This window comes from Neolamprologus multifasciatus, unplaced genomic scaffold (assembly GCF_963576455.1).
Source record: "Neolamprologus multifasciatus unplaced genomic scaffold, fNeoMul1.2 scaffold_5, whole genome shotgun sequence".
NCBI lineage: Eukaryota > Metazoa > Chordata > Actinopteri > Cichliformes > Cichlidae > Neolamprologus > Neolamprologus multifasciatus.
Window position 1 is genome coordinate 161,951 of NW_028181986.1, and position 26,326 is coordinate 188,276.

Below are 26,326 nucleotides of genomic sequence, written 5' to 3' on the forward strand. Positions count from 1 at the left end.
CAATGACATAATTACCCAGCTACATTTCAGAAAGAATGCAAAAGCATTGACATATATTTTTCCTTCCTACGATAGGCCGACGGGCAGGGCAGAGATAGATTTTGGTAGCCCGACTGGAAAAATCGCTAGCCCCCGGACGTTGGGCTAGCGATTTTGCGATCCCTGTATCTGATTGAGGAATCACTCATCTTTAGAAAAGAGAGTTTATTACAGAGAAATGTCTCTTTCCAAAATAAAAGCTCTACTATACGCTTCTTCTGGGCTATATTCTCAGCAGCATATTAAACATATCAGGTCCCCATAAGGAGAATCATGTGCTAACGGCTGTCTAAATGACTCGGGTAAAGTTTGTAGCATGCGTGCTTGTTGTTTTTGTCTGCTTCCACTTGTCTTTGCACGAGGATGATGTCGGAGTAAATGTGCAGTCATATTCTTTGTGTTCCCACTAGTGCTGTCAGCGTTAATCTGAAATGACGTTAACGCCACAACACGGCAAATCTCCGTTAACGAGCTACCACGGATCTCCCCGTGTGTGGGGCTGGACAGCGTCAACACATTAACGAGCTAACTGCGCTAACACACTAGTTCCCACTCATGTAATTGAGCATTGCTGGCACATCCAACATACTGTTTTACTTTTGTCCATGACACGCTTACCTTCAGGGTCATACGTCACATGAAAATCAAAATAGTTCCAGACGCCAGATCTGAATGAGGGTGGGGGAGGTTCACTTTGCCATGTTGCAACGAGCTTAGCTTCTGTCTGCTAGCTTGCCCTGCGCTCAGTGGATCTGCGTTCGACTACTCCGCCTAGGCTGCACTGTCGAGCGCAGATCCACTGAGCGCTCAACACAGACAGCATCGTCAGAAGGAAAGTTGATAAAATAAATTAAAAATGTTGTATTGTTCGATACATATGCGTACCGAACTGAAAGTACTGTATCGAACGGTTCAATATCGATACGAGTATCGTTGCACCCCTAATAAATATATATAGATATAGATAGAGATATAGATATAGATATATAGATGCTATGCTAAAGGCTGATCTAAAGAACTCCACACAACAGTTACAGTTATAACCTCTGGTCTCCTCCCCCCACAGTAAACACCCCCACAATGGAAATACACTAGTACTGTGGCCAAGGGTGACACCCTGACCCCCATCTCCTTTTATGGTAGTGCCCGTTTGCCCTTTGTCTGCCCCTCACCCTCAGTAACTCTTGCTTCATGCCCTGGGGGTGGGGGTTGATCCTCCTGCCCTGCACCTCAGTTCTTTGTTCCCATCCCAGGCCTATTTTCTATTTTGTATACTTACACAATATTATAATGTTGCAAGCAATCACAACTATATTCTCTTTAACGTTGATGTACATTAAGGAATCTATTCTCAACAACACGCTTGTCTAATATTTTGTACGGAGTAAACGTTATATTATTTGAATTTTTTTAATATAAATTTTTATATATGTGTATATATGAGTTTATGTGAAATTAAGTTGGTTAACTTAAGATGTTTGATAATCTTTGCTTTAATCATGAACTGTATTTTAGGTGTTCCCTTTTTTCCTTGTTAATTGCGCAGAATGATGCACAGAGTGAACTTCAGCCAAGACCAGTGCGCTGGAAAAAACGTGACAGACGGGGAGATTTTATTCCTCAAAGACCATCAACCAGTCGAAGTACTAGTTGCCACGTGGTCAGTGTTCTCACAACCATTGATTTTATCTCACAACTTGTTTTCACCAAAGAATTTCAGTAAGTAAATATTCTTCAATCTCTTTCCCCCCCAGTGTCCAGAGATCAGCATCAATGTCCACGTGAAGAACCTAGTTATGTTGCCAGTGTCAACCCAACAAAAGGTTCTTGTATATATTGTGATTTCTGTTTACTTTTATATTTGTTGTTATAGTTGAGTTATGCAGGGCTTTTGTGCAGTCCTAAGAAACATACTGCCTAGAGTGATTTTCACTTTGTGGAAGAGTTTCTTCCTTTATTCTTTTTCTGTTAGTGTGTGGAACTGAGGTGCTTCGTCAGGAGCTCCTTCAGTTGTTGGAGGATGGAGAAGAGGACGCAGCCATGACTTGTGAGACGTCGTCTGAGTCAGCTGCTACTCACTGGGCGATCAGAAATATGGTGTCCTCGCAAAAGTGGAAAGAGGCCAGGCCTTGTCTTATAGACGATATGTTAGCTACTCTGGATCCACAGTCACACCGTGTGTGTCAGTGTGGCAAACAAGTAGTTGTGAGGTGTCTGGACTGCCTGCCTCTTCCATTCCTTTGTGCTGACTGTGATATTGCAGTTCACACACGCTTTGTCCTGCACAACAGAGAGGCAGTAACAGGAGGGTTTTTGCAGCCTTCATCAGAGTTTCACAAGCCAATAGGTACGGTTTTTAAGTCTTATGCATTTCTTGCTATGTACTATGAGTGGGTGCTGTTATTGTATATTTATTGTGTATCAGTTAATTTCTAATTCTTTTTATATATTGTGTGTTTTAATGTTAGTTCGGCTGTTGCCTGTGCAAAGGCCAGAGCATGTGTGTGACTGCCCAGCAGGTAACGTTGAGGTTTCACCCGGTGCAATTGTGGCTCTTGTAACCATAAATGGTAAGTTGCCCTTTTGTCACACAGTACATACACAATAGATGTGTTTGCAGGTTTTATTGCAAATTGTGCATTGCTATCTTGGTTTGAATTACCCTCGACCCGCAGTATATGTGGGCACCTGTCAAAGGTCATTTGGATTTACCAGACCGCTTTGAAAACAACATGAAATCTTCACAACATGAAAAAAATGAATGCTTTGAGCCATGACTGAATTTATCCTTATCCTTTCTAAAGGCTGTTATAACCTTGCACTGCCAGTGGTGAGCTGCACCAGCTGTGGCCTAGTGTGGTCCCCCTCAGTTAAGGACATTCAGGGTAGTGGATATTGGCCTGGCACCTTAAATTTCTGCAGCCTGTTTTCAGTGGATGTCTTTCAGTCTTTCTATGACATTAAGAAGGCTGCACCAGGGATGTCACTTAAGGCATTTGTCAAAATGCTGGATGAACGAACAGCCCATTTTGGAAGGGTGAGTTTCTAAATTTGCCAAGTTTAAGGAAATTGTGCAAATCAATGTTTATGATGACTGTCCTTGAATATTCTGTTGTATGTCCTCTATGTAAAAGACTGGCCGAATATCAGCTGATGCCTTCAGTAAAAGTTTCTTGGAGTGGAGTGCTGTAAAGTTTGAGGTGGACAGGATGTGCAAGGAGCCATGCTTTAGCTGCCCTGCCTGCACTCCAGACATGCTCGCCGTCTCAGTTGATGGAAACCGCAAGCTTTATCGCTTTCAGTCTAATGCAAGGTACGTTATGCATTGTGTACATAAGTCACATATGGATTTGTAGAAAAATGTATTTTAATGTTTCTTTTCAAACAACTGTCACTGTGTTCATTCAGCACTTCAGAGCAGGGGAACTTTGAAGGTGTCTTCACTGAAAAAGATGAGGAAGTTGCTGAGTTTGTGAAATACATCCAGAGACACACAAATCATGTAAGATACACATATTAGTGCTGTTAGCGTTAATCTTGTTAAAATGACGTTAATGCCATAACCATATACACATACGTGTGTGTGTGTGTGTGTGTGTGTGTGTGTGTACATATATGGCTGGGTGGATATTCATTTCATTTTTCTCTTGGTGTTGTCGTAATACTATTTACTTTATCTTAATGTGTACTTAATTTTGTCACCATGTGTATTTAAAAAAACAACAACATGATTTTTATTTTGTGTTATCAGTGCTGTCCTGGGGAGATATGAGGTCTTGTGTGACTTAAGGCTAATTCAGCTAATTGTTATGCATTTGTTTTAAAAGGTTTGTCCCTGATAGGGCTTAATCATGCCATGTCTTTTATGTTAAAATCTTTGAGTGTATAGGTCCCGGGGAAAGGGTTGTGCGGATCTTCATCTTGGACTGCAGCAAAGGAGTCGACCAAAAAGTCCACTGGGAGGTTGGATGAAGAGGGCATGGAAATAGCTGTTTGTCGCCACGGAGTCCTCTTAGCTGCATTGAACATGTTTCGAGGGGAGATCTTTGCTTACCCCCTTTTTCTCCAGAGGAAGTTGGCAGCTAGCGTCCCAGGACATATTACGTTCCTTTGCTCCGATGTGGCCTGTAAATATTTCCCATATTTAACCAACGTGGCTCAGCAGTGCCCTGAGCTGAGGAACCTCTTGTCAATGCGTCCTTTTCTCTCCGTCATGCATGCAAAGGCTCACACTTGGAAATGCGAGGTATACTGCAGCTTGTAGTTTTGGATTAGTTAGAGACATTTTGTTATAAGGTTGAATGAATTCAGCAGTCATGTATTGTGACCTCCTTTCTATAGATCAAATGGGGAGGTGCGTTTCAGGATGGGGCCGGTTCAACAGTTGGAGAAGAGGTGGAACCTGGGTTGAAGTGATGTCGTACTAGTTGGTTTTATAAACCTGAACACCAACATACTTGTTATCTCATGATAATGCAGCACATGAAGGCTCCAGATGTCTTATAATGAATGTCATCAAGTCAGTGATTACAGAGTCCACTGTAGTTTGGTGACTGTTACTCATCCTGTATTCTGATTAATATTCCTCTCACTATGAAACGGATCAAACTGATGGCAGCCTTGGAGCGTTGCAGGCACGAATAGAGGAGCTTGTCGTCATCATCAGAGTGCGAACACAAAGTCTTTACAGACTAAATGGTGTCACAGTTTCTTTGAAATGGACCGTTTGATGCTCCATTTGTACAGCTTGTACAGCTACTTTGTAAACAGAATAAAATCAGATCCAGGTTTGTTTAAGCTGGATGTGATTTGTTCTAGCAAACAAATTGATGAGTGCAGATTAAAATGTAAATATATGCATTATGTGAAGGTGTGAATTTTATGATTATTTACAGATAGCAACAAGAGGCGACACAGAATTCACAAGGTCATCTTAGCTGAGAAGAAACGCTGCTGTTGACGACTACAACAAGCTCGCTGAACCAACAAAGCAAATCGTATCCAGTGATGCCCTCATGCAGACCGACGTTTGGCCCTGGCAGAGCACAAGTGAACGTAAGCTCTTGATTTATAAATATCCTTTTTAAACAAACTCCCAGTATCTGAGCAGTAGTTGAATGTTTTGTTCTTGAATCATAATATGCTACTATGTTTTCCCATCTGATGTTGTTAAACTGTAGCTGCTGCTGACCTCCGGACAAAAAGAAGGTCTTTGAGAAGGTGATGGCTGTGAGGCGCCTGAGAGAGGAGGAGATGATCCTTTGCAGGGAGATGCAGCGTCACTGGACAGTGTTGTGAATGCGATCTGTGGTGTTGGGGACAATCTCCTCAGACTGGAAGCACTTTATTTATTTATAAATTTTTTGATGAATCGATTGAAAATAAGAGCAGATGCTAAAGTCTTACTGGATCTTTTACCTATATCTAGATTGGTAGCTAACACTGCCTTCTCCCTTTAAAAAAATTGTTTAATTACAGGATCCTAATTCCTTGTGTTTATGAGGTGAGGTTTTTTTTGTTTGTTTTTTTACTTTACTCATATTTATTTGTTTTGTTCTTTTTACAGCCTCCTTTGTTGGCATGTCGGAGGATGCACAGAAGGGACTCTGTAGCCTGGTTTTAAAAAAACAAAGTGAACTGAAAGCTGAAATGCTCAAAGTAAAGGACGTGTACAAGAGAATCCTCAGCCACCAACCACTCCTGGAAATGGACTCGGAGGAGGACATTCCAGACGATGCCACTGAGAGTGATTTGAGCACTTCTGACTGATTGTGTCATTATTGATGTTATGTTTGGCAAAATAAAAAGTTAATCACATCTCTGTTTAATGTGATTTTATAATGTCTGATTTAGAAATCGCTTATCAACAGACATTTTACATTTTGAGAAGAAAAATGGAATTTCCTTGGTGCAGTTGTTTACCCTGAATCATTCTTTCCCATCTAATTTAATGACTAGTGTACACGTTCAGATAGATAACATAATAATAATAGTATATGCAATTTTTTGGTTAAGGTAGGTTAAGGTATCAAAGTTTGGCATTTGTCTTTGATTACAAAGGTTGGTGAAAATAATTTTTAAAATTCCAGTATTTTCTTAATGTCATATTGTTTCTAAGCATACCTGTTATTCATCCATCAAATTAATTCAAGCTGCTTAAAGGATTCAGTCTGTTTTGAAGACGGTTATTGATTACTGAGATCATAAATAAACACTGTACAGTTCAGTGCAGTGGTCAAGTGCTGTGATTATTCAGGCATCCTTTTGTAATGCCAAATTGTCATGTTCTCAGATATAGTATTAATCTTAACACCTGAAAAAATGTCTTGTTACTGCCAGAAATTATGCATTTTTATTTGTATGCATGTATGTTCTCAACCATTCGCACTTGTTTTTATTTCTATACCATAGATGACACTGAAGGAATATGTGATACCACAATAGCCAGTGTTCATGATCTTTACAGCAAGTCACTGATGTATACTGATGCATAACAAGACTGTATGAGATCTATAAGTTTGTTTGTTGAGTCATTCTTGTTACAGGGCAGCTTATATGGTTATGTGTTTTAGCCATGTTATTGGCATTGGCAAGAACAGGTTTCTTGTAAACTTTTTCCAATAAAATGTTGCTGTACACAGTACATTTGTATTGTTGTTTTGAATATGTTCATCAAGCTCCTTATCTATTTGAACATGCCAGAATTCAAGAGACTGCCACACATGAGCTCAGTAACATGGAAGAATACCATTTATTTTTAATTTCAAACATTTCATAAAGATACACAAATATAAATGTAAAACATGTTGCACTTAATGGGACAATAACTTGGTTCCACTTGCAGGAACTGTTTTGTTGCATTGTTGCTGGGATCCTACAAATAAAAGTCAAAATATTTTTGGTATGTTTCTTATAATTTTAGGATTCATGTCATGAAGGAGCCTTGTATACGACAGCTCACACTGAATCAGTATAGCAATGACTCATGGTCATTTTACATGAAAACCAGCTAAAATATCTTACAACTAACAGAAGTGAAATACAATAATAATTAAGTGATGGATCTTCATATGGGTAAATGATTATAATAGCTTTGCTTTAATATAATTGCACTAAAAGTTCCCCAAAAGGCCCAGATTTAATGACTTTAAATATTAACAATGATACGTTTATAAAAACATGCTGTTGTCAAGACCTAGAGTTGTTAATGCTACTATGGTTTGCTGAAACATACCACAGATAACACTTAGCATATCATATGCTGGTGCCTGGGTTTCCAGCCATGAATATTTAGATTAAAGGTTGATACAGAAAACAATGAGCAGGGAGCTGGTCAGTTTATATTTTATATACTATGCACATGTCTGGCAACAAAACAGAGATACCAACCAAACTGTATTTATTACTATGATCAACATAAAATGATACTAGTTGGTGCTGACCTCCTATCAGCACTCTGAATTTACATTACAGCAGAAATAAACAGCAATATTCTGAGAGAATGACCTGAAAATGGCATGTTCGGTCACACCTAAAAGATGTCTTTCATTTAATGCAGTGCAGAAATACCTGCATAAAAGGTACCTGTAAGACATGGCACCTACTATCAAATCACGTTATCAAGATAAAGAGAAATATTTTGTATTTATTTGTACATTTACACACTGAAGTTTCTTAAAGACTTTGCAGTATTTCTTCTCTTAACCTAATATACAGATCCGCAGCACCAAGTGGATCTCCTGGGACATCCCATTCATTTTCTACCATAAGCAGACAACACAGTTCAAAGACTGTTTCATCACAGGGGTGTTGACCTTTTGGGCTACACTCTTCCATACACAAAGTGATATCCTCCATAGAAATAGGTTTCAGTCTATCCTCAGCACTGTGCAGCTCTGGAAATGAGTACATTACTACTGGTCGACCCGATGCTGCACTACCACTTGGCCGGATTTTGTGCAAGTTCCATGTGTTCACAACTTCATCAAGTTCATCCTACATGAAAAACAACACAATATAAGTATATGAAACAGGCCATGTACCAGTAGATTTAGCCAAAGTTGAGGCTTATTAACTCATTAATCAACAGACTTAGAAAGTGACCTCTAATTAATGTAAAACCAAGCAGCAACAACAAAATAGCACTTTCACTAAACAGCACATGGACACAGAATGGTGCTGCATGATTCTACTGTTGAATAGATAGCCCAACACTTTATACTCAGTGTGCAATGATTCTACAATATATTTTCAATAGAGAATTAACCAAATGATAAGATTGCTTTCTGAAACCGTGCCCAAAGGACCACTGGGTAACAGACTCCATAGTAATTAAAACCATGTGGCAATTAAAAAAAATGCTCCATGCACCTGTGCTGAGAAAGGTGCAGTTACTTCCACTGATAACATGAGTACAATTCCATCAAAGTATTAAAATGGAATCCCAAAAAGTTGATTCTGTTCATCTGGATGTAGCGTTTTCAGTGTGAGAAATGTTTTGTCAAAAAACATTCCTTACCTGGCTGATTGAGCATGCATCAAGACATATTAAAATGGAAATAAAATTCATATTTAAATTAAAGAAAAAAATGTTCTGACCATATTTATATTTTCTATTTATGCAGCTAAGACATTACATAGCATGAGCACATGCTTTTACCTGAATAAGATTGAGAAAGCAGAATTGGATAAGACTTTTGTCCAAAAAATCCCCTGTGAAGTGGCCATCATCCTGAAAAGTTTGAAATAAGTTCATCCAAAATTGTGCACTCTTTGCGTAGGGTAGCCCACCATCCTTCTATACGTTGGTTGGCCGTACTTCTTCCGTAAAGGAAACTTTTCTCACCTGCAAAACTGTCTGTGTGGTTTCTCCGTAAAAACATCTGCATTTGTTCGACACAACCATTTTCTGTACCTCGGTCAGCACGTAACCTCTCTGGACATCCACTGATGCATGAAACTGTTTTCAGAAAATAACTTGCAATCAATTTAGGGTCATTGTTTGTGGTATAAGCCTCCATCCATAAAACATAGCAGCTAAAACCATCTATGCAGCCACTGATAGCAATACCATATGGTTTCAACTTGTCATAGCCATCCATGTGCCAGAGAGCATTCGGCCCTCTGCAGCTGTACTGTCGTCTTCTCAACCGTCGAGCTCGTCTCAGTTCCACACCTTGAGGGTCCACCAATTTGATTATGCATCTTACAGTATCTTGTGACACCACAAATCCATGTTGAATTGCACGAAGATGTAGCCAACGATAACCTTGCATCTGTCCATTTGTCATGATCTCTTGTTGGACAAAGGCTAGCACTTCCTCCAAGTTTGATTGATTCTTCCTTCTAAAAAGCCCAAGTCTTTTACAAATTCTCTTTAGAGTTCGAACACTTATAATTGTCTGATGACTATGTGCTAAAATTGAAAGTATTTCTTTGTTACTGAAAGAAAGTCTGAAATACAGTCTTATTAAGTCATCCAAATCTGACATGTCAGCCACTGTTTCTCTCACTTTGAGAGGTGACCTTTTTGCAGAAGTCCTAGTTTTCTTTTTGACAGTGGTTGCTTGCTTTTGCAGAAATTGAAGAGGGCAATTTGGTCTCCAAACGAGGGAATGTAGTTTGCCAAAGTTGCGTCATCCATCAGTGCTATGACGTCACAATTCTGAGATTAAAGTCAGAATTATCGTTAAAGTCAGAATTCTGACTTTAATCTCAGAATTCTGAGAATAAAGTCAGAATTCTGAGAATAAAGTCAGAATGGCGGTTCACAGACACAAAAGTGGTTGCCCAGGATACCGGCAAGGAGCATGATGGGAACTAGGTAGTCAGACCAGGCGGTAGTGATGTGTCATACCACTGATTTCCTTTCCGATCCGATACCAAGTAATATTCAGGGTGGGATCGACGATACTGATCCGATACCGATACTTTGTACAAAAACGTATTTTATTTATTGTATCTCAAATTATAGCATCATACTGATTACAGGACATCAATCAATCAATCAATCAACTTTATTTATGAAGCACTTTAAAACAACCACAGCTGACACAAAGTGCTGTACATTGGAACTGTAAAATAAAATTACATAAGATATAAGTAAAAACCAAATAAAAGAAGAGTGAAATCATTAAATAACTACTTCAATTAAAAGAGAAACTAAGTCTCGCTGAGGTTAAAAGCCAAGGAATAAAAGTGGGTTTTAAGACGTGATTTAAAAGTGGACAGTGAAGGGGCCTCTCTAACGTGCATGGGCAAATTATTCCATAATTTTGGAGCCACAATAGAGAAGGCCCCGCCCCCTCTGAGCTTCCTCCTGGATCTGGGTACCTCCAGGAGCAGCTGGTCAGCTGACCTGAGAGACCAACAGGGTATGTGGGGATGAAGAAGCTCAGAGAGGTAAGGCGGGGCAAGACTGTGGAGCAGGGTTTTAAAAGTTTTGCAATTTTCATTAGTTTTTATTTTTATTTAGTTTTGACTTCAGATTTTCAATTTTATATCAGTTTTAATTAGTTTTTACCAATTGTTTGCTAGTTTAGTTTAGTTTTTATTTTTTTTGAAAATCCTTAGTTTCAGTTTAGTTTTGATTAGTTTCAGTTATAGTTTTAGTCGTGTTTGCAGTAATTAAGTGTAACAAAATCCCAGTTTCATCATATCAGTCATTCTGCTCATCCTTGGGTATGTTGCTATTCCAGCTACCATACTGCACCCTGGACAGGTCGCCTGTCTGTCGCAGGGCTAACACGCAGAGACAGACAACTCACATTCCCACCTATGGGTTCTTTAAATAAATAAATAAAGGCAGATGAACAACCATTGATACCAGGCAACTATAAAATGTATATCTTGGCCCCAATGAGACTATTAACTCTCGCAGCACCGGGTGTTCGTAATTTTGGTTCAAGTGAATTGATAAACTTTTTGAAGGTAATTGACTCACACAGTTGTGTAGATATCCCCGTCCTGTTGTCTCGGGATGCATCACGCTGCCTTGCCTGGGGTTAGCTTCTGTTTTCTGGGGATGAGGGTTGGGTGTGCTCCCTTACCTTCTCAAGCTAAGCTAGGTTAGCCTTCTTGTGTGAGCTTTTCAAGTGCACTTTAAGGTTTGTGGGATTTTTTCCCTTTAGAAATGTCCCTCATAATTTGTCTGTTTGCACTACAAGACACTTGCTTTATCCAAAACACAGTCATATTCAAAGTAATCCCAAATTGGACTCTGGCTCCCGACTTTTCCTGACATGATTCTGCGCGTGGACGGAGCAGCGACACAGACGACTCGACTAACGTGCTGCCACCTGCTGGCATAATGAGACACAGCAAGAAAAAAATCTGGAAACTAAACTTCATTTTCACCCTTGACTCTTGTATGACACGCACACATCAATGAAAACTAAACACATTTTTGCTATAAATTCAGTTAATTTTAGTTAGTTTTGTGAACACTCATTATAGTTTTAGTTAGTTTTCCTTTTTTTTGTTTTTGTTTTTATTTCCGTTAATGAAAATGTTTTTTCACTTCTAGTTTTCGTTATTTCGTTAGTTTTCGTTAACGATAATAACCTTGCTGTGGAGGCATTTAAAAACAAACATAAGAAGTTTAAAATTAACTCTAAAAGACACAGGCAGCCAGTGCAGAGAGGCGAGCACGGGGGTTATATGCTCTCTTTTTCGAGTTCCTGTTAGGAGTCGTGCAGCCGCATTTTGAACCAGCTGCAGACGTGAGAGCAATGACTGACTGACCCCCACATAAAGTGAGTTACAGTCGTCCAGGCGGGAAGAAATAAAAGCATGGATCACTGTTTCAAGATGCTGCCTCGAAAGAAAAGATTTTACTCTTGCCAGTCGCCTTAAATGATAAAAACTGGACTTCACCACTGCTCTGATTTGGTTGTCCAATTTAAAATCACTGTCCAACTTAAAACCAAGGTCAGTAACAACAGGTTTAAAATAGACTTCCAGGGATCCCAAATCTACAGAGGAGGACTCACAGGGACCACTGGGTCCAAACACCAACACTTCTGTTTTCTTTTCATTAAAATTTAAAAAGTTTAGAGCCAACCAAGCTTTAATTTCATCTAGACATGTCAAGAGAGGTTTTATGGAGATGCCATCCTTGTGTTTTAGTGGCAAATAAATTTGGCAGTCATCGGCATAACAATGAAATGAGATCCCATGCCTTCTAAGGATAGAACCCAGAGGCAATAGATACAGTAAAAAGAGCATTGGCCCTAAGATTGAGCCCTGTGGGACGCCGCATGACAGAGGAGCAGAAGACGATTCGTAACCGAGAAGGCTGACAGAGAAAGTTCTGACAAATAAAACCTAAACCAATTAAGTGCAGTTCCACCAGTACCCACTACATCGAGTAATCGAGAAATTAGAATACTGTGGTCTACGGTGTCAAAGGCAGCAGTTAGGTCAAGCAAGACAAGAACAACATGGTTACCAGAATCACAGGATGTCATTAAAAACCCTTAATAATGCAGATTCTGTGCTGTGAAGGGTTTTAAAACCTGACTGAAAAAGCTCAAAGATGCCATTATCATCTATAAAATCTTTCAGTTGACTAAAAACAATTTTCTCTAAAACCTTGGAGACTAAAGGCAGCTTGGAAATAGGCCTATAGTTCGCTAAAACTGTGTGATCAAGGCCAGGTTTCTTAAGCAGTGGCTGCACTGCTGCATGTTTGAAATTTGCAGGAACCACACCAGAAGACAGACTGCTGTTAATAATTTCAAGGACATACTGTCGTATACTAGGAAAAGTGTCTTTAAAGAATTGTGGAGGGACAGGATCCCGTGGGGAACCTGTGGGCTTAATATGGCGAACCACATCCTCTGAAGTGGAGAGCGTCACAAGCTCAAACTGAGTGAAAACAGCAGCGCAAGGGACAGAGACAGAGGGGTCAGGGCATTGACTGTAGAAAACATGGACGACGCGACCCCGCCTCCTACCATTGTGCAAAAATGAAGCCAAAATACCCGCTTGTGGAGGCTGCCATCTTGCAAATTTGGAGCCAGAGTCTGCGCAGTAGTGACTTGAGGTGGAGCGACTGTGTAACGCTCCCGCCCACACACCCGCTGGACGTGACCGCAAACACGCCCCCCCACACTTTTTACGTAGCCCGGCTGCTCCAGTTTTTTTGCTGTTTTTTTTGCTCCTCCGTAGGCCCGCCCCAGGAGATGGATAAACCCAGCATTTCATCAACACTGTGATGAGACCTTTGGTTTGTGTAATGTTATAAATAATCAGATACTCCCCAGAGGCTCCAGACTTTTACATAAAGATATTATATTCAGTCCTGTAGAAAGTTATATATTTAAAAATATGTGATCCTCTCTGGTTACTCTGGTATGAATAACTCTGAATCACTTCATGGTAAATAACACACTATCTGCAAAAAACTGTGAAAGAACTCCAGATGACAAGTTTGTAGTTCAACATACAAGTGATGACCTTTGACCTTCATCAGGTTTTATTTAATTGTGTTAGAGAAAATCTCATATGCTCTTCATGCAGCTGAGTACATCAAGTGTTTAAAACAGAAGCTGTGCAGGTCTGAGATCAGCAGCTTTGTGAAACACCAAACTGAGGTCCTGTTAATGCTGATATATAGTGACACAGTTACAGGAGTGATTAATCCTTTTGTTTTTTTGTCTTTAACTTTATCAATAAAACAGCTGCAGCTTTCACTACAGCACATGTGGTACTTTAACCTTTGTACTGTTTTCATCAGTTCATTTTGCAGTTAACATGTGAACATGTTGGATGATCTGTCTGCTGTCACTGGGTGGTGCTGAGGTCTGAATCTGAGGGCAGCTCCTGTAATCACAAAGACAACAGAACCATCAAACTCAGACATAAATTTTATCCCTCAATAATGAAATAAAGCTGATTCTTCTGTCCTCACACACTCAGGATCTGAAGTTCTTCTCTTACATTTTTTCAGTATTACAGTACACTACAGTACTTTAATCCATAGTTCCTGATTAATGAGGAGTTACTGAAGTACAAGCTTTAAAAAAATGTTTCTGTCTTTACAGATGTGGCAAGAGACTGAAAACATGCTGTTGTTTGCACATATTTAATATTCAGCTCTGCACAGGAGCTGCAGCAGGGTGCAGCCTGTTGCTTTTACAGTATAATACTTGTAATAAAAGTACAGTAACAGTAATTAGTGACTGAGCAGCCCGGAGCGTTTCTCTTGATTTCTTTAGTAAATTCATTCACCTGCACAGCTAAACGAACCCTGACAGCCGAGTGCTCATCTTAGCTAGCTAGGTCTCAGGAGCTAGCTAAGGACGGTAGTTACGGATTAGCTTACAAACACGTTTAACTTACCGAAACAGTGCAGCGGGGCCTCGGGTCCTTCAGTCGGGTAGTCCAGTTTACTGAAGAACACCTCAGGCTGTCAGGTTAAAACACTCGGTCGTGTCTTCGTAGCGTAAACGCTGGGCGTCCTCTCAGAGCCTATGCTCTATCTGCTATTCCCGAACAGAGATACACAAGTTTCTCTGTGACTGCAGCTGTCAGTCAAAGCTCTTATGATGACGTTTCACCCCAATTTAACATCACCGCGGTAGGAATTAGAATCAAACTTATGGGAAAGGAGACCCCTTGATCATCAATCAGCGTGATGAGAACTATTGATAACAAAAGAAAGAATCTTTGGAAAAAAATTATCTCAGGAGAATTAATTTATTTTAGTCTGACCCCAGTCCCATCCGCTAACATGGAGGAGGCGGAGTTTATGACCTATATTGCAGCCAGACACCAGGGGGCGATAGAGACGTTTTGGCTTAATTTTTGGGGAGCTGTCGCGTCGTCCATGTTTTCTACAGTCAATGGGTCAGAGTCATGAGCTGTGATAAGAGCCCTGTTGGTGACAACCTTTTCAATAAAAAAGTTCAGAAAATCATTGCAAATCTCAGGAGAAACTTCCAAACAGACATTCAATGGAGTATTAAGAACAGTGTCAATGGCCCTAAATAACACACGTGGGTTATGACAGTTGGAAGAAATAATATTTGCAAAATATTCCCTTTTTGCCTCTTTAACAGTGTTCTGGTAGCGATGCCAGCAGTCTTTGAGAATTTGAAATGATACCTGCAGTTTATCCTTTTTCCATCTCCGTTCTGCTCGACGACAGTCCCTCTTAACAGCACGACTGCTCTCATTAAACCAAGGCTCAGGTTTAGCCTTAGGCTGCCTGGTTTTTAAAGGTGCCACAGAGTCCAAGATTTTTTGACAGCAAGAATAAAACCAGGAATTTAGCTCTTCTGTATCAGAGGAAACAAAGTCAGAAGGGCCGCCGAGCTGATTAAAAGCAGCAGAAAACTGCATGGCAGTGGCGGGGTTAATAACCCGACAGCACCGAGTAGCAGCGCCAGATTTAACTGCGGTATATGTCAAACCAACATTGAATAACACAGGCATATGATCTGAGAGTGCACAGTCACAAATCTCCAAGTTAGTGACAGGCAGACCATATGACAGGACAAGGTCCAGTGTGTGTCCGTGCTCATGTGTAGGGCCAGGCACGGACTGTACCAAAGAGTCAATAAGGCTTAAAAAGTCCTTTACCAGTGGCTTATCAGGACAACATACATGTATATTAAAATCTCCAACAATAAGAACACTCTCATAGTTGGGCATAATCCCAGCTAAAAAATCAGAAAAGTCGTTTATGAAGTTCTTATTGTATTTCGGGGGGGCGATAGATGACAGCGCAGAAAACCGGGTTTGTACGACTCACCTCAAACGAGGTAAGTTCAAAGCTGGAGAACGAAGGCTGTAGAAAACACTGCTTACATTTAAAATCCTTTTTGTAAACAGTCACTGTGCCTCTGCCTGACGTCCGTGGCGAGTTAAAATAGCAACAATCCGCAGGTAAAAGTTCAGATAGAGCACTGGACTCACCAACACTCAGCCACGTCTCAGTCACACACAGAAAATCTAGATCACGGGAACTGAAGAAGTCCCGAAGAATAAAAGTTTTGTTTAAAAGTGATCTGGCGTTCACCAGGCCAATCCTAGCGGGAGCTGGAGTTGGCGCTCGGGGTTCAGGAGGTCCAGAAACCCGCCGCAGCGATCTCACGTTCCGATAATGTTGACAGCGGCGGTTTAGCCTGGGAGGGCATGGGCAGCGAGGCCGAGGAGCATCATCATCAAAGCCGACCACAGGCACCAAACAGGCATCAACAGGATCCAGAAAACGCCGAGACGCAAAAAGCCTTGGCAAGAATCCACGCACTGGTCGGAAAACAGCAGAATAATTCTTTAGGTAAACCTTTAGCTTCACCAGGCGACCGCTTCGTTTACCCCGGCGACGATGACGCTTTCGCCGGGAAGGTAGCGTGGGAACCCGGTACAGGTAACCTGGGGTTTCCGATGCAAATGGGGGCAGGGGTTGCTGCCCACCAGCTCCAAAGGACACAATATTTTGGACCACAGGTTTGAGGTCCAATAGTGTCTGGCGATCATACCTCAGCAGAGACTTTGTTTCATGGATGACACAAATTAGAAAAACATAAACAGGAACAAACTTGGCAGTGACAGACGAGCAGCCACACACACCGGCGCCATCTTGCCAGCATCAGTATCAAAAACAGCCACACATCAGATTACTTGTTCTTATTATTTAATAATGCAGAGTTCATCATACAGAAATAAAAATCTGAAGTTGTGCTATTTGAACACGTTGCCTGCAGCACTAAAGGACTCTGTGAGAGACGTCTGTCTCGCCCTAGCAGCACCTGTCCCTGTCCTCCTCTTCAGTTCGCCTCAACATACGCTCGTCATATTCTGTGATATGATTTACTCTGAGGTGTTTGACGAGGTTAGTGATGTTGCCACAACCATACATGCCAACCCTCCTGATTTTTACGGGAGAATCCCGAATTTCAGTGCCCCTCCCGAAAATCTCCCGGAGCCACCATTCTCCCGAATTTCTACAACAAAATTGAAAAACCATATCCCAGAATTCATAGCGCGGCCCAGCCAGTTCCAGTTTCCAACAATGGCTACTACTACTGCAGCTACTTAGTGTTAATATTACTCTTCTTTCTCTCATATTTTCAGGTGAGAATGTAGCTGAGTAAACTTCAAATATCTGAGCCGACACATCGTCTTCAAACCCCCGCAGTCTTTCACTACTCGGGTTAAACATGATATATAAGTCACTTTGATAACTTAAAAATGTTATTGTTGGGCTTTTTCAGTGTTTTATTTGTTCATGAGTAAATCGGTTTGGCTGATATCAAAGTTATTAGATTAAATAAAACTTTATTAATCCCCTGGGTGGGTTCCTCCAGGGTTTTCACACAGCTGAATAAACGTCAAACAGAAAATGATTAAACAAAGTGTGAGACGGTCGAGAGTTTACGTCAGTGCCCGGTTATATTTTAGATAGCAAGGAGCAGACGGTAGTTTCACTCCAGAGAGGGAGCTCGTGACGTACTACCCAGCTTTCTTTAGACCGCAAAGGCCGGGTCCTCAGGTGGAAGCAGCCTCTGAATTTGGACACCCCCGCTGTTTCCAATAATAACGGCAACATTTAACGTATTTTACCCGATAAATAAACCCTGCAAAGTGTATATATCACCCCCCAACAGCCCTTTTGATTGTGTCCCTAATTCTGAGGTCTCAAGGTTGGCAAGTACGGCCAAAACACCTCACTTTTTGCCAGATGTATCGCAAACCACGTCTCAGCTGTTTGTGGAGGTAAAATACGTCCGCACAATTACGCTCAGCCATTGTTGTGAGTGCGCACGCCAAGGGGCTGCGAGACATTTATACAGCCGTATTTCCCACATGACTGTGAAAGGCGGAAGAGGAAGTAGTTCCTTTGAATGTAGACAATCCGAATGTTATAGTTTCTTTCCACTGTGTTCCTGTTAATGATAAACTACAAATTTACCCTAAATTACTAAAATATCGATATTTTAATGTGAGAATCGATTCTAGAACATAAATGATCGGAGGAATCGATATTTCAGGATCGATCCACACATCACTACCAGGCGGAGCACATGGACCATATGGAGCAGGTGGCAGACACAGTTCAAAGAGGAAGCCTCATTTGAAGAATAAAGTACGGGTAAGTGAGAATGCAACATAACAAATATAGAGAACAAATGAAGTAGAAACAACTATATAACAGTAATAATACTTTAAATTTGCAGAAGCTTGGATAATTATAAGTTAATAGGTGGAATTTGCAAAGTCACGAATATACGTTAGATTTCGATGAACCCAAACAGGGCTCAACAATAAAGAACTTCATTAACTGTGCATGACAATTAACGGTACAACGGGAATGCTTGATCTTAGATGGTTTTATTAAAATTAAGATAGAATGAATAACGTTAGGATTTTACAAAGTCACGGATACTCGTTGGAGTCAGACTGAACCCACCAGGGCCTGATTGGCCCTTTGAAACTTTAAATATTAAAACCCAGATAGACGTAAATTAATTACTGTAATTTTATTAAGTCAGAGACACACTCCAAGGCGTGATCAACCTTGGGAGGGCCTTCCTTGGAAGAGGGTGTCTAGTGATAATGGCCGAAACACCCAATGATTCCAAGGTCCACTACTGATGATGTGTCCTTACAAATTAAATTAAAACAAACAATAACGTTAAACTAACGAGACAATAAAAGGATAATAAAATAAAAATAAAGAAAACATAATAATAACAATAAATAATAAAAGATTGAAAATGAATAGGCCCCCCAGGCCCCTGGCCGGGCCTCGGGGGCCTGGGTCCTGGTTGGTGTGTTGCCGGGGTTGTGGGCCGGTGGGTATGTGGGGGCCCGCCACTGGCGCAGGGTGCCGCCGGTGCGCCGAGCCACCTGGGGGGCTCTTAAACTGGTGGGGGGGGTTGTCACATCTTGCAGGAGTTTTCCTCTCTCAGGAACTCTCTCTGCAAGAGGGGGAGATACAGGAGAGGTGGAGGAAGATCTCAGCCTGGGCGTCTATTGTCTTATGTAGTCTGGAAGATGAGTGGATGATGGGGTGGGTGCAGTTTTCTCTGTTGTGGGGTTGGGTGGACTGCCCCGGGCTCTGTGGGGCCGGGCGGCGCCGCTGCGCTGGGCCCCGGTTCGGATGGGCCTGGGCCCCCCTTCCCTGGCGGGTCGTGGAGTATGGGGGTGCCTACTGGGGTCAGCGGGGGAGCTGGCCCCAGGGAGGGGTCACTTGCCCCTCCCTTCCTTCCCTCCCCATCTCCAGCTGCCTCCCTCTTCCCGCTCCACCACAACCACCCACACATGCAGGGCCTTGGAGTAGGGGTGTGTCACCAGGGTGCAGAGGAGGTAACCCCCCCCTCTGTCTCCTTCTGGCTGCCTCTGCCTCAATTTTATCCCGCAACTTAGACATTCACATTACTCACACTCTCATTACACATACATATAGGATCTTGGGGGTGGGCACGCTACACGGAATCCCAATTACCATCAGGGTGTACACCTCACCCCCGGCGTCGTTGCCCACCTCTCAATTTTAAATACACGTAGACATTGAGGGCTAGCAGGAGGGACTATGCGCTTACCTGCTGCTCTCTGGCAGGTAGCTCCATGCCCTCCTGGGTTTTAAATGCACCTTAGAACACACATACATCAACACTACAATGAGCGGGTGGAGGGAGGTTAGGAGTCTTCTCTCACCCTCGTTCTCTGCTTTCTGCTGGAGCAGGGGGGCTAGGAGGAGGAGTTGGCCGTCCGACTGGGGTCCGGAATGTGGGGCCTCCCTGCTGCTGCGGAGTCGGGGCGGTCTGCTTCTCCCCACCGCAGGGAAAAGGGTAACACAACCTGGGTCTGGGTGCGGTTCCCCCCTCCAGGGGCAAGGGTACCTAGACCCGGTTCGTAGAGTACGCTTGGGGAGTGTGATTGTGTGTACAGCGTCTCTTTATGTCTGTCTCCACGTTGGTTGAGTGTGGAGTAAGTGCATATGAGAGCATGAGGGTGGGAATGGATGTTTGTATCTGTGTGTGCCTGTATGTCTGTGTCTATATGTCAGGTTGGGTATCAGATGCCACCTCTCTGAGGACAGCTCAGGCCCTCCAAGGTTTGGAGGCCTATCTCCCCCCACCACTTCCCCTGCCGGGGGCGGACTCCCTCAGACATCGGTGCGTTGGTGGTTCTTTGTGTCCGGGGGTGGGCGTCCGGGTGCACACCGGCTCACTCCTTGGCGGCTGCTTATCGGGGCCTGGAGCCTGGGGCTCGCTTGGGCCACTTCGGAGGTGGGGTGCCCCCGGCCTCTCGGCCTGGGGCTCGGTCACTCAGGCACAGCTGGCTGCCGGCGGAGCTCACGGGCACGTCACTGCAGCCCCCCCTGGCTTCTGCTCCGTGGCTGCTGGGTGACCCCTCATCTGGGACTCTCCTCAGCTCTTTCTGGGACAGTGGCACGGCTGCCCCTCTGTTGGTCTTCCTTGGTCTCTTGTGTTCTGGGGGCCTCTGGATGTCTGGAGTTTTGATCTCCTCCATACCTGCTTCATGCCCTGGAGGACGGGGCAGTGGCCCCCCACACCCTCTAGCAGATCATTACATGAGGGAACCTTTTAAGAAAACAAGCGCGTCCATGCTCACAGGTGTACACACGGGTGATCACACACACAAACTACACCCTTTTTGGCTCCTACCTCAATACACACTGTGCTGTCGATGTTACGTGCTGCACAATAATGTTTAATATTTAGTATTTACTGTCATATTCCCATATATCATTGTGATGTGGTTTATTGTATTACTCTCGTTTTCTTCTGCTTGTTTTCTTTTTTCTTTCTCAACAGGTGATCCAGGTGATCGATATATGTATTTTTATTTTTTTATTTTTTTATTTTTTTATTTTTTTTTCTTCTGCTTATTCTGTTGGTTTTTGTTTTTTTGCCCTTCTCCCCCGTCCCTCTTCTCAACTGTTTTTCTTTCCCTCTTTCTTTCTCCCTTTTCTTTCCCCCAGTCAAGTCTGTCCCGTATTCAGCAAGTGAAAATAAAATAAAGAATAAAAGGTGAATCAAATGGACCATTACGGCAAAGCTGGGATGGTCAATTTGGTAAAGAAAATCCGTTGGGCATCTTTCTTCGCCTTTAGACAATAATTCTGATGGCAAAAGAGCCAAACGGGACAGGCAAAAAAAAAAAAAAAAAAAAAAAAAAAAAAAAAAAAAAAAAAGAAAATGAATAGATAATAAATGACCGTAAAAATTCAAAAAAAGAAACAAGACATAACTTGAAAATCAAAAGTTACACATAAAAACAAAATTAAAATTTGAAAAATAGGAAATAAACAACTAAAAAATCTTCTAGAATAATAACGAGGATAGGAGTACAATAGATGGACAATTTAATATGTATAACACTTAAAATGCCAGAAATAAAAGACTAAATATAGGCATTTATGCAAGGGGGACGGACCTAGGTTGCTGTCTCAGGGTCTCCTGGGGGCTACACGGCCATCCTCCAGCAACAACGAAAAAGACAGATAAGATAAATGTAAATGTTATATAAATGTACTGTTACAATACTAAAACAAAACGTAAGTCACTAAATAAAGGGTCCCATATGATGGGAAGTGACCAAAGAGGCTGTCTCTAAAATAACCTACCTTTGTATACTTACCTTGACCGTAATATTCCCTTTAACCCTTTAAAGCCGGTCGGAGCAGGCACGCTCTGTTTTGCGTAACTATTTTTAAATCCCGGTAGCTCTGCAACCACGTGAGCTAGCGCAATAATGTTTTTTGCACATGAAACCGGAGGAGTTGTACTTACATCTTATGCCATCAGCTTGTCCTCGGTCACAGTTTCCTTCCACATATAGCTTTGCAAAAACTGCATAAAAAGCACTTGCAGCAACAAAAACATAATATTCCAGAAACACGCTTTGCCGATCCGATCAGCTGTTTGTAACACTTCCTACGTCCATCAGCACGAACTATCGCATGTCCGCCATGACCTGCCCGAAACCAGAAGTGACGTCATTTTCGCTGAAATGTAGTTTTTTACCATCAGGGCCTCAATGAGCCTATACTGGTGTTTTTAAAAGTTACGTTTGACTTTATGACTTTCTGTGTGGTTTCTGGGATGCTTAGGACTCATATTGCATTGCTGGAAATAGTTTATTTTGATGCATATGCTGCTTTTTTTGCAAATTTGCATTATAATATTTATTTTCGTTTTTCCTGCAGTGTATAAAAATTGGTGTATCTGAAAAATAAAACTAGGAAGACACTCAAAATAAATTTCCTGTGGTGGGAAACTAGTTTGTGCAACTTTTTTGTGTTTACAGTTTTGAGGGATAAGCCTCTTAAATTTCTCTAACTAGAAATATATGTTAAAAAACCAAAACGATTTTCAATTTTTTTGTAGTTTATTGCACTTTTTGGCAATTTATGTAATTACTATGCACTTAATGCATACATATTATTAAAATCTAGGCTGTAATGGTTGTATTGATGTATAGCAACTTGAAATGCTCCCAAAAATGGCTCCACAGCATGTAAACATATAATATAAGCTCTGGCGGACTTGGTTCTATGGTAGGTCTTAAAGGGTTAATGAGAGGGATCTTGGTCTGGAGGGTTAGTTACTTCACACAAGCAATGAGTCTGAAGCTCGCAGGTCAAAGGTCAGCTGCCGCACTGTATATAACAATTCAACAGTAGACAGTGTAAAGGAATTTCTTTTACTTATGTATTAATCAAATTATTCTATTGTATGATACCTTGGTGCCACTGGATTTTAACATGTCTCACAGTCATACTGTAGGACAAATGGTGGGGGTGTAGTAAGGAAGTTGGGGGAAGCAGACAACTCCACAGGAAGAATCTTTTGTCTCGTCTCTGACTCTGGGAGGTAGCAAGAGAGTGTGAACCTTAATGATAAGGATTTTGAAAGGGACTCAGGCGCAGGCCAGGTTTTTCTGTTATGCGAAAGACGCTGCGTTTATTTACAGTGAGCACAATCACCAAGTGGCTGTATACAATGTGCAGGGGAAAGGGGTCCGTGGGGAAACAGGGTTAGAGGAAAAGGTGCTCCACACTCTTTGTACAACCACTCCTCTCCGGTTCCAGAAACAATCTACACACAAGAGGTCAGGTTAGCGGATAATCACAAAAGCTTTAAAGATTCAGGTTTGCAGATACACAAGTTGACTGACTCTGTCAGCTCAACGATCCAGCGAAGACTAACGTAGACCCGCCATCTTAAGTAGTGCAGCAATCAGCTGGGATCGGCGGCCGGTGCGGTGATGAGAGCAGGTGTGTGGGCCAGCAGGAGGAGCCCGCAATGAGCATCGCCGCGGCGAGAGGGGGAGCGAGAGGGGGAGAGGGAGGAGCAAAAGAAAACCACAAACATATTGCCTAATAGAGGGTCGACCAGCGAGGCACAGGCACCATGACACTTAAGGTGTGAAACAGCTGTACTGCCTTTTGTCCCTGTGGACGGTGTTTAAGTGAGAGCCGTGCTAACCTCAGGGAGACTCTGCCGTCTGCCCCGCGGTCATGCAGGCTCTCCACAAGCTTGGTTTTCTGTTCTTTGTGTTTGATTAAAGAATGTTAGCTGCCGCTCGTCTGCAGGCTTTATTTAAATGGAAAACTTCCACAACACTGGGAATTATAATTATTGTAATTATATATGTAAATACATATACTGTGAAAATAAACATTCATATTTTACTGTAACTCTTTTTAATGAACTCAATTTCTGCCTGATACTGTGAGCTGCAAGTGTTAGCCTCCAGCTTTATCATGACTGTGGTGCATGCACTGATCTCATTAATGATGCCACTGATTAATGAGCTCTTTCAGTTTCCAAATCACTGACTTTATTCCTGTTGAACAAGAGTTTAAACATGGCTTAATTTATTCAACAATAAAATGCAATGCAACATTAGAAAGCCATCACTTTGTGAACAACTTGATAAAGAAAGAAATGTAAATGTAAAGTATTTTTTCCCAGTACTTTAAAATTAAAAATGCCTCCACAGATTATACAGGTTTGCTCAGGGAAAGTCTCTGGTACAATGCACGGTACACGTTTTATCATCTAATATTTAACCTATGAATGCTGAAATTAACATGATTGTGTATAACTGTTGTTTGCAGTGAATGCTTTTTATTGTTTTTATCTTGTGTGTGTGATTTACTTTCTACAGAATGGTCTTAAAAAGAGATCTGGATCTCTGTATAAATACAGCTTAATACTCCCAAAGTAAAATGTCTTTCTTAAATGTTTATTTGAGAACGAGGAACCCTTAATACTCACGTTATAAAAGCACCAAGCTGTTCTTTGTCGTTTATATGGTCCTTGACAGTGGCGGTCCTAGCCTGTTTGGCGCCCCGGGCGAACACTCCCTCTGGGAGGATTATACATTAACATAAAACTGTTGTCAGAACCATACTGAATTTCACCAGAGAAACACGCACATATGAAGAGAGAGTATGCATAGTATGCAAACAGCTACCAAACAGCCATCATAATTCATCATACAATGAGAACAGGACAAATCAACAACTGACAACGACTAATTAATATTAAAATCTACAACATAATGTTTTGTTTGGAGTTTAGTCTGTTACTGTTGCTATTTTTACCATTTCTTCTTGGAGCAACTGTAACACACATAATTTCCTTAGAGATTAAGGTGAGGGGCCGATGGCGCGATATGGCAGCCTCGCTTCTGTCAGTCTGCCCCAGGGCAGCTGTGGCTACAAATGTGAGAGTGAATGAATAGTGGCATTGTAAAGCGCTTTGAAAAGCGCTATATAAATGCAATCTATTATTATTATTATTATTAATAAAGTATTCTGATTCAAAAAAACATCTGTGCAAATGATAAGTCTGTATCATGATGTCTGGTGTTTTCGTGTTTGTTGGTTTGTTTTTATTTTGTTTTATTTTGCGAGTTGGTTATTAGATGCTGCTCCAGCCAGCCGGAGACTCCTCCCTGTGCAGCAAGCAGCAGGCGCACCTCGCAAACGGAGGGCGCCGCGATCTCCTATCGGGGGCTCAGCCTGACCAGAGTCTCTTTTGTTATGCCTTATTGTGTTGTACATTTCATTGTTTTTCTTATGCTACCTGTTCTGACCTGTCTCCCCAATGTGATGTTGTGTACGGTTGGAGAAGGTCCCATTTTGCTGCAGGCAACTGCAAGTGACAAATAAAGGCTTCATTCATCATCACCATCATCAACTGAACCTCTGAATGTCCACCTGTGGACTCAACCTGACCAGCTGTTAGAGGTACCGTGCTTGTTGGGTCTGTGCTTCCACAGGCCCCGCTGGTTTAGAAACTGCCTGTTAATGAAGCAAGACGAACAGCTTTTACTTGCTAGCAAGGGAGGCTGGTCAGAACCAGGCTCTTGGAGCTGAACGTTCCTCACATGTCTCCCAGCCAGCATCAAATAACACAGCTAACTCTGACATCACAGCATGTAGCCCCACTGATGTTAGTTTATGAAAATGTTAAAAACTGTAAGACTCAGCACTGAGCCCTGTTAGAGCAACCTACGACCTTGAAAATCGTGTTTAAAATGCTGTCTGTAAACACATCAGTGCAGATATTAACAAGTTGATTTATGAAACTGAGTTAAAAGAATTGAGACAGGGTAATTAAAATGATACTATTAATTCTGTTATTTCTTATGTCACTACCCTCTGCCAAGGCAAAGAGGGCAGTGACATAAGGTAACAATACATCCCTTCCAGTGCTTGAAACATCAAAAGAAAGGCTCCTTCTTTTTGGCTTTAAGTCTGTTTGACCCAAGGTATCTATTGAGTTCCAACTTAAAAGTCAGGTCATTCAATTCCTCAAGATCTTTTAAATAGATCATCAGTTTTAGATATGAAGTCTTTGTATTTGGCCTGAGAAGATGCAGATGAATAAAGGTTACATGTTAAGTTTATAACATGGAAAAGTTTCTTTAATACTGATTTTAGCATCTTTGCATTCAACGTCTTGCATCAGTTGTCATGATCCAGCTGTGTGCAGGGCGGAATTGGACCCAAACGCAAAGTCACTGGAAACAGGATTGAACTAAAAATGGCAGCTTTTATTGCCAAACAGAAAACAGAGCAAGTAAGAAACACAGAGACCAACAACAAGGAGACACAGAGGGCAGCTACTAAATAATCAGAAAACTAAACAGAATACAAGAAACCCAAACTAAGACACTAGACTATAGAATAAACTAGGGCAACAAAGAAAACGAAGAAAATACAAAACTCTGAGACACAAGAAACTCAAAACTGGGTCACTGACCCAGGACCGTGAAGTCAGTAAGAAGTAAT

The 26,326-nt window shown here is 41.7% G+C and overlaps 3 protein-coding genes and 1 long non-coding RNA gene across 5 annotated transcripts in view; 2 read left to right on the forward strand and 2 right to left on the reverse strand.

Annotated features, from left to right (window-relative positions):
* Nucleotides 1-26,326, reverse strand: part of LOC146490339 (protein NLRC3-like) — a 265,325-nt gene that overhangs the window by 51,078 nt on the left and 187,921 nt on the right. The gene's annotated exons all lie outside the window — the stretch shown is intronic.
* The window catches only part of LOC146490341 (uncharacterized), a 170,583-nt gene continuing 145,342 nt past the window's right edge, over nt 1,086-26,326 (forward strand). Inside the window, exons 1-2 of the mRNA XM_085153313.1 lie at nt 1,086-1,699; nt 1,794-1,862. The gene's annotated coding sequence lies outside the window, so the exon portion shown is untranslated. The remainder of the gene's footprint in view (nt 1,700-1,793; nt 1,863-26,326) is intronic.
* On the forward strand, nt 2,508-4,455 carry LOC146490342 (uncharacterized). The gene is made up of 5 exons (XM_085153292.1): nt 2,508-3,076; nt 3,174-3,352; nt 3,448-3,541; nt 3,929-4,285; nt 4,381-4,455. Exons 1-5 carry the CDS (start codon nt 2,813-2,815, stop codon nt 4,453-4,455), a joined length of 969 nt encoding a protein of 322 aa, XP_085009418.1. The 5' UTR covers nt 2,508-2,812.
* LOC146490343 (uncharacterized) lies at nt 5,549-9,627 on the reverse strand. Its single transcript, XR_014872821.1, has 2 exons — nt 8,885-9,627; nt 5,549-8,770 (listed from the first exon to the last, which is right to left on the reverse strand). It is a non-coding gene; the product is annotated as an uncharacterized LOC146490343 (long non-coding RNA).

What these genes read in the sequence shown, in the direction of transcription:
- LOC146490342 (XM_085153292.1), top strand. Translation starts at nt 2,813, where the DNA reads ATGACTGAATTTATCCTTATCCTTTCTAAAGGCTGTTATAACCTTGCA. An exon ending in CGCTTTCAGTCTAATGCAAG is followed by an intron (nt 3,353 to 3,447) that starts GTACGTTATGCA and finishes GTGTTCATTCAG; the next exon opens with CACTTCAGAGCAGGGGAACT. An exon ending in TCCAGAGACACACAAATCAT is followed by an intron (nt 3,542 to 3,928) that starts GTAAGATACACA and finishes TTGAGTGTATAG; the next exon opens with GTCCCGGGGAAAGGGTTGTG.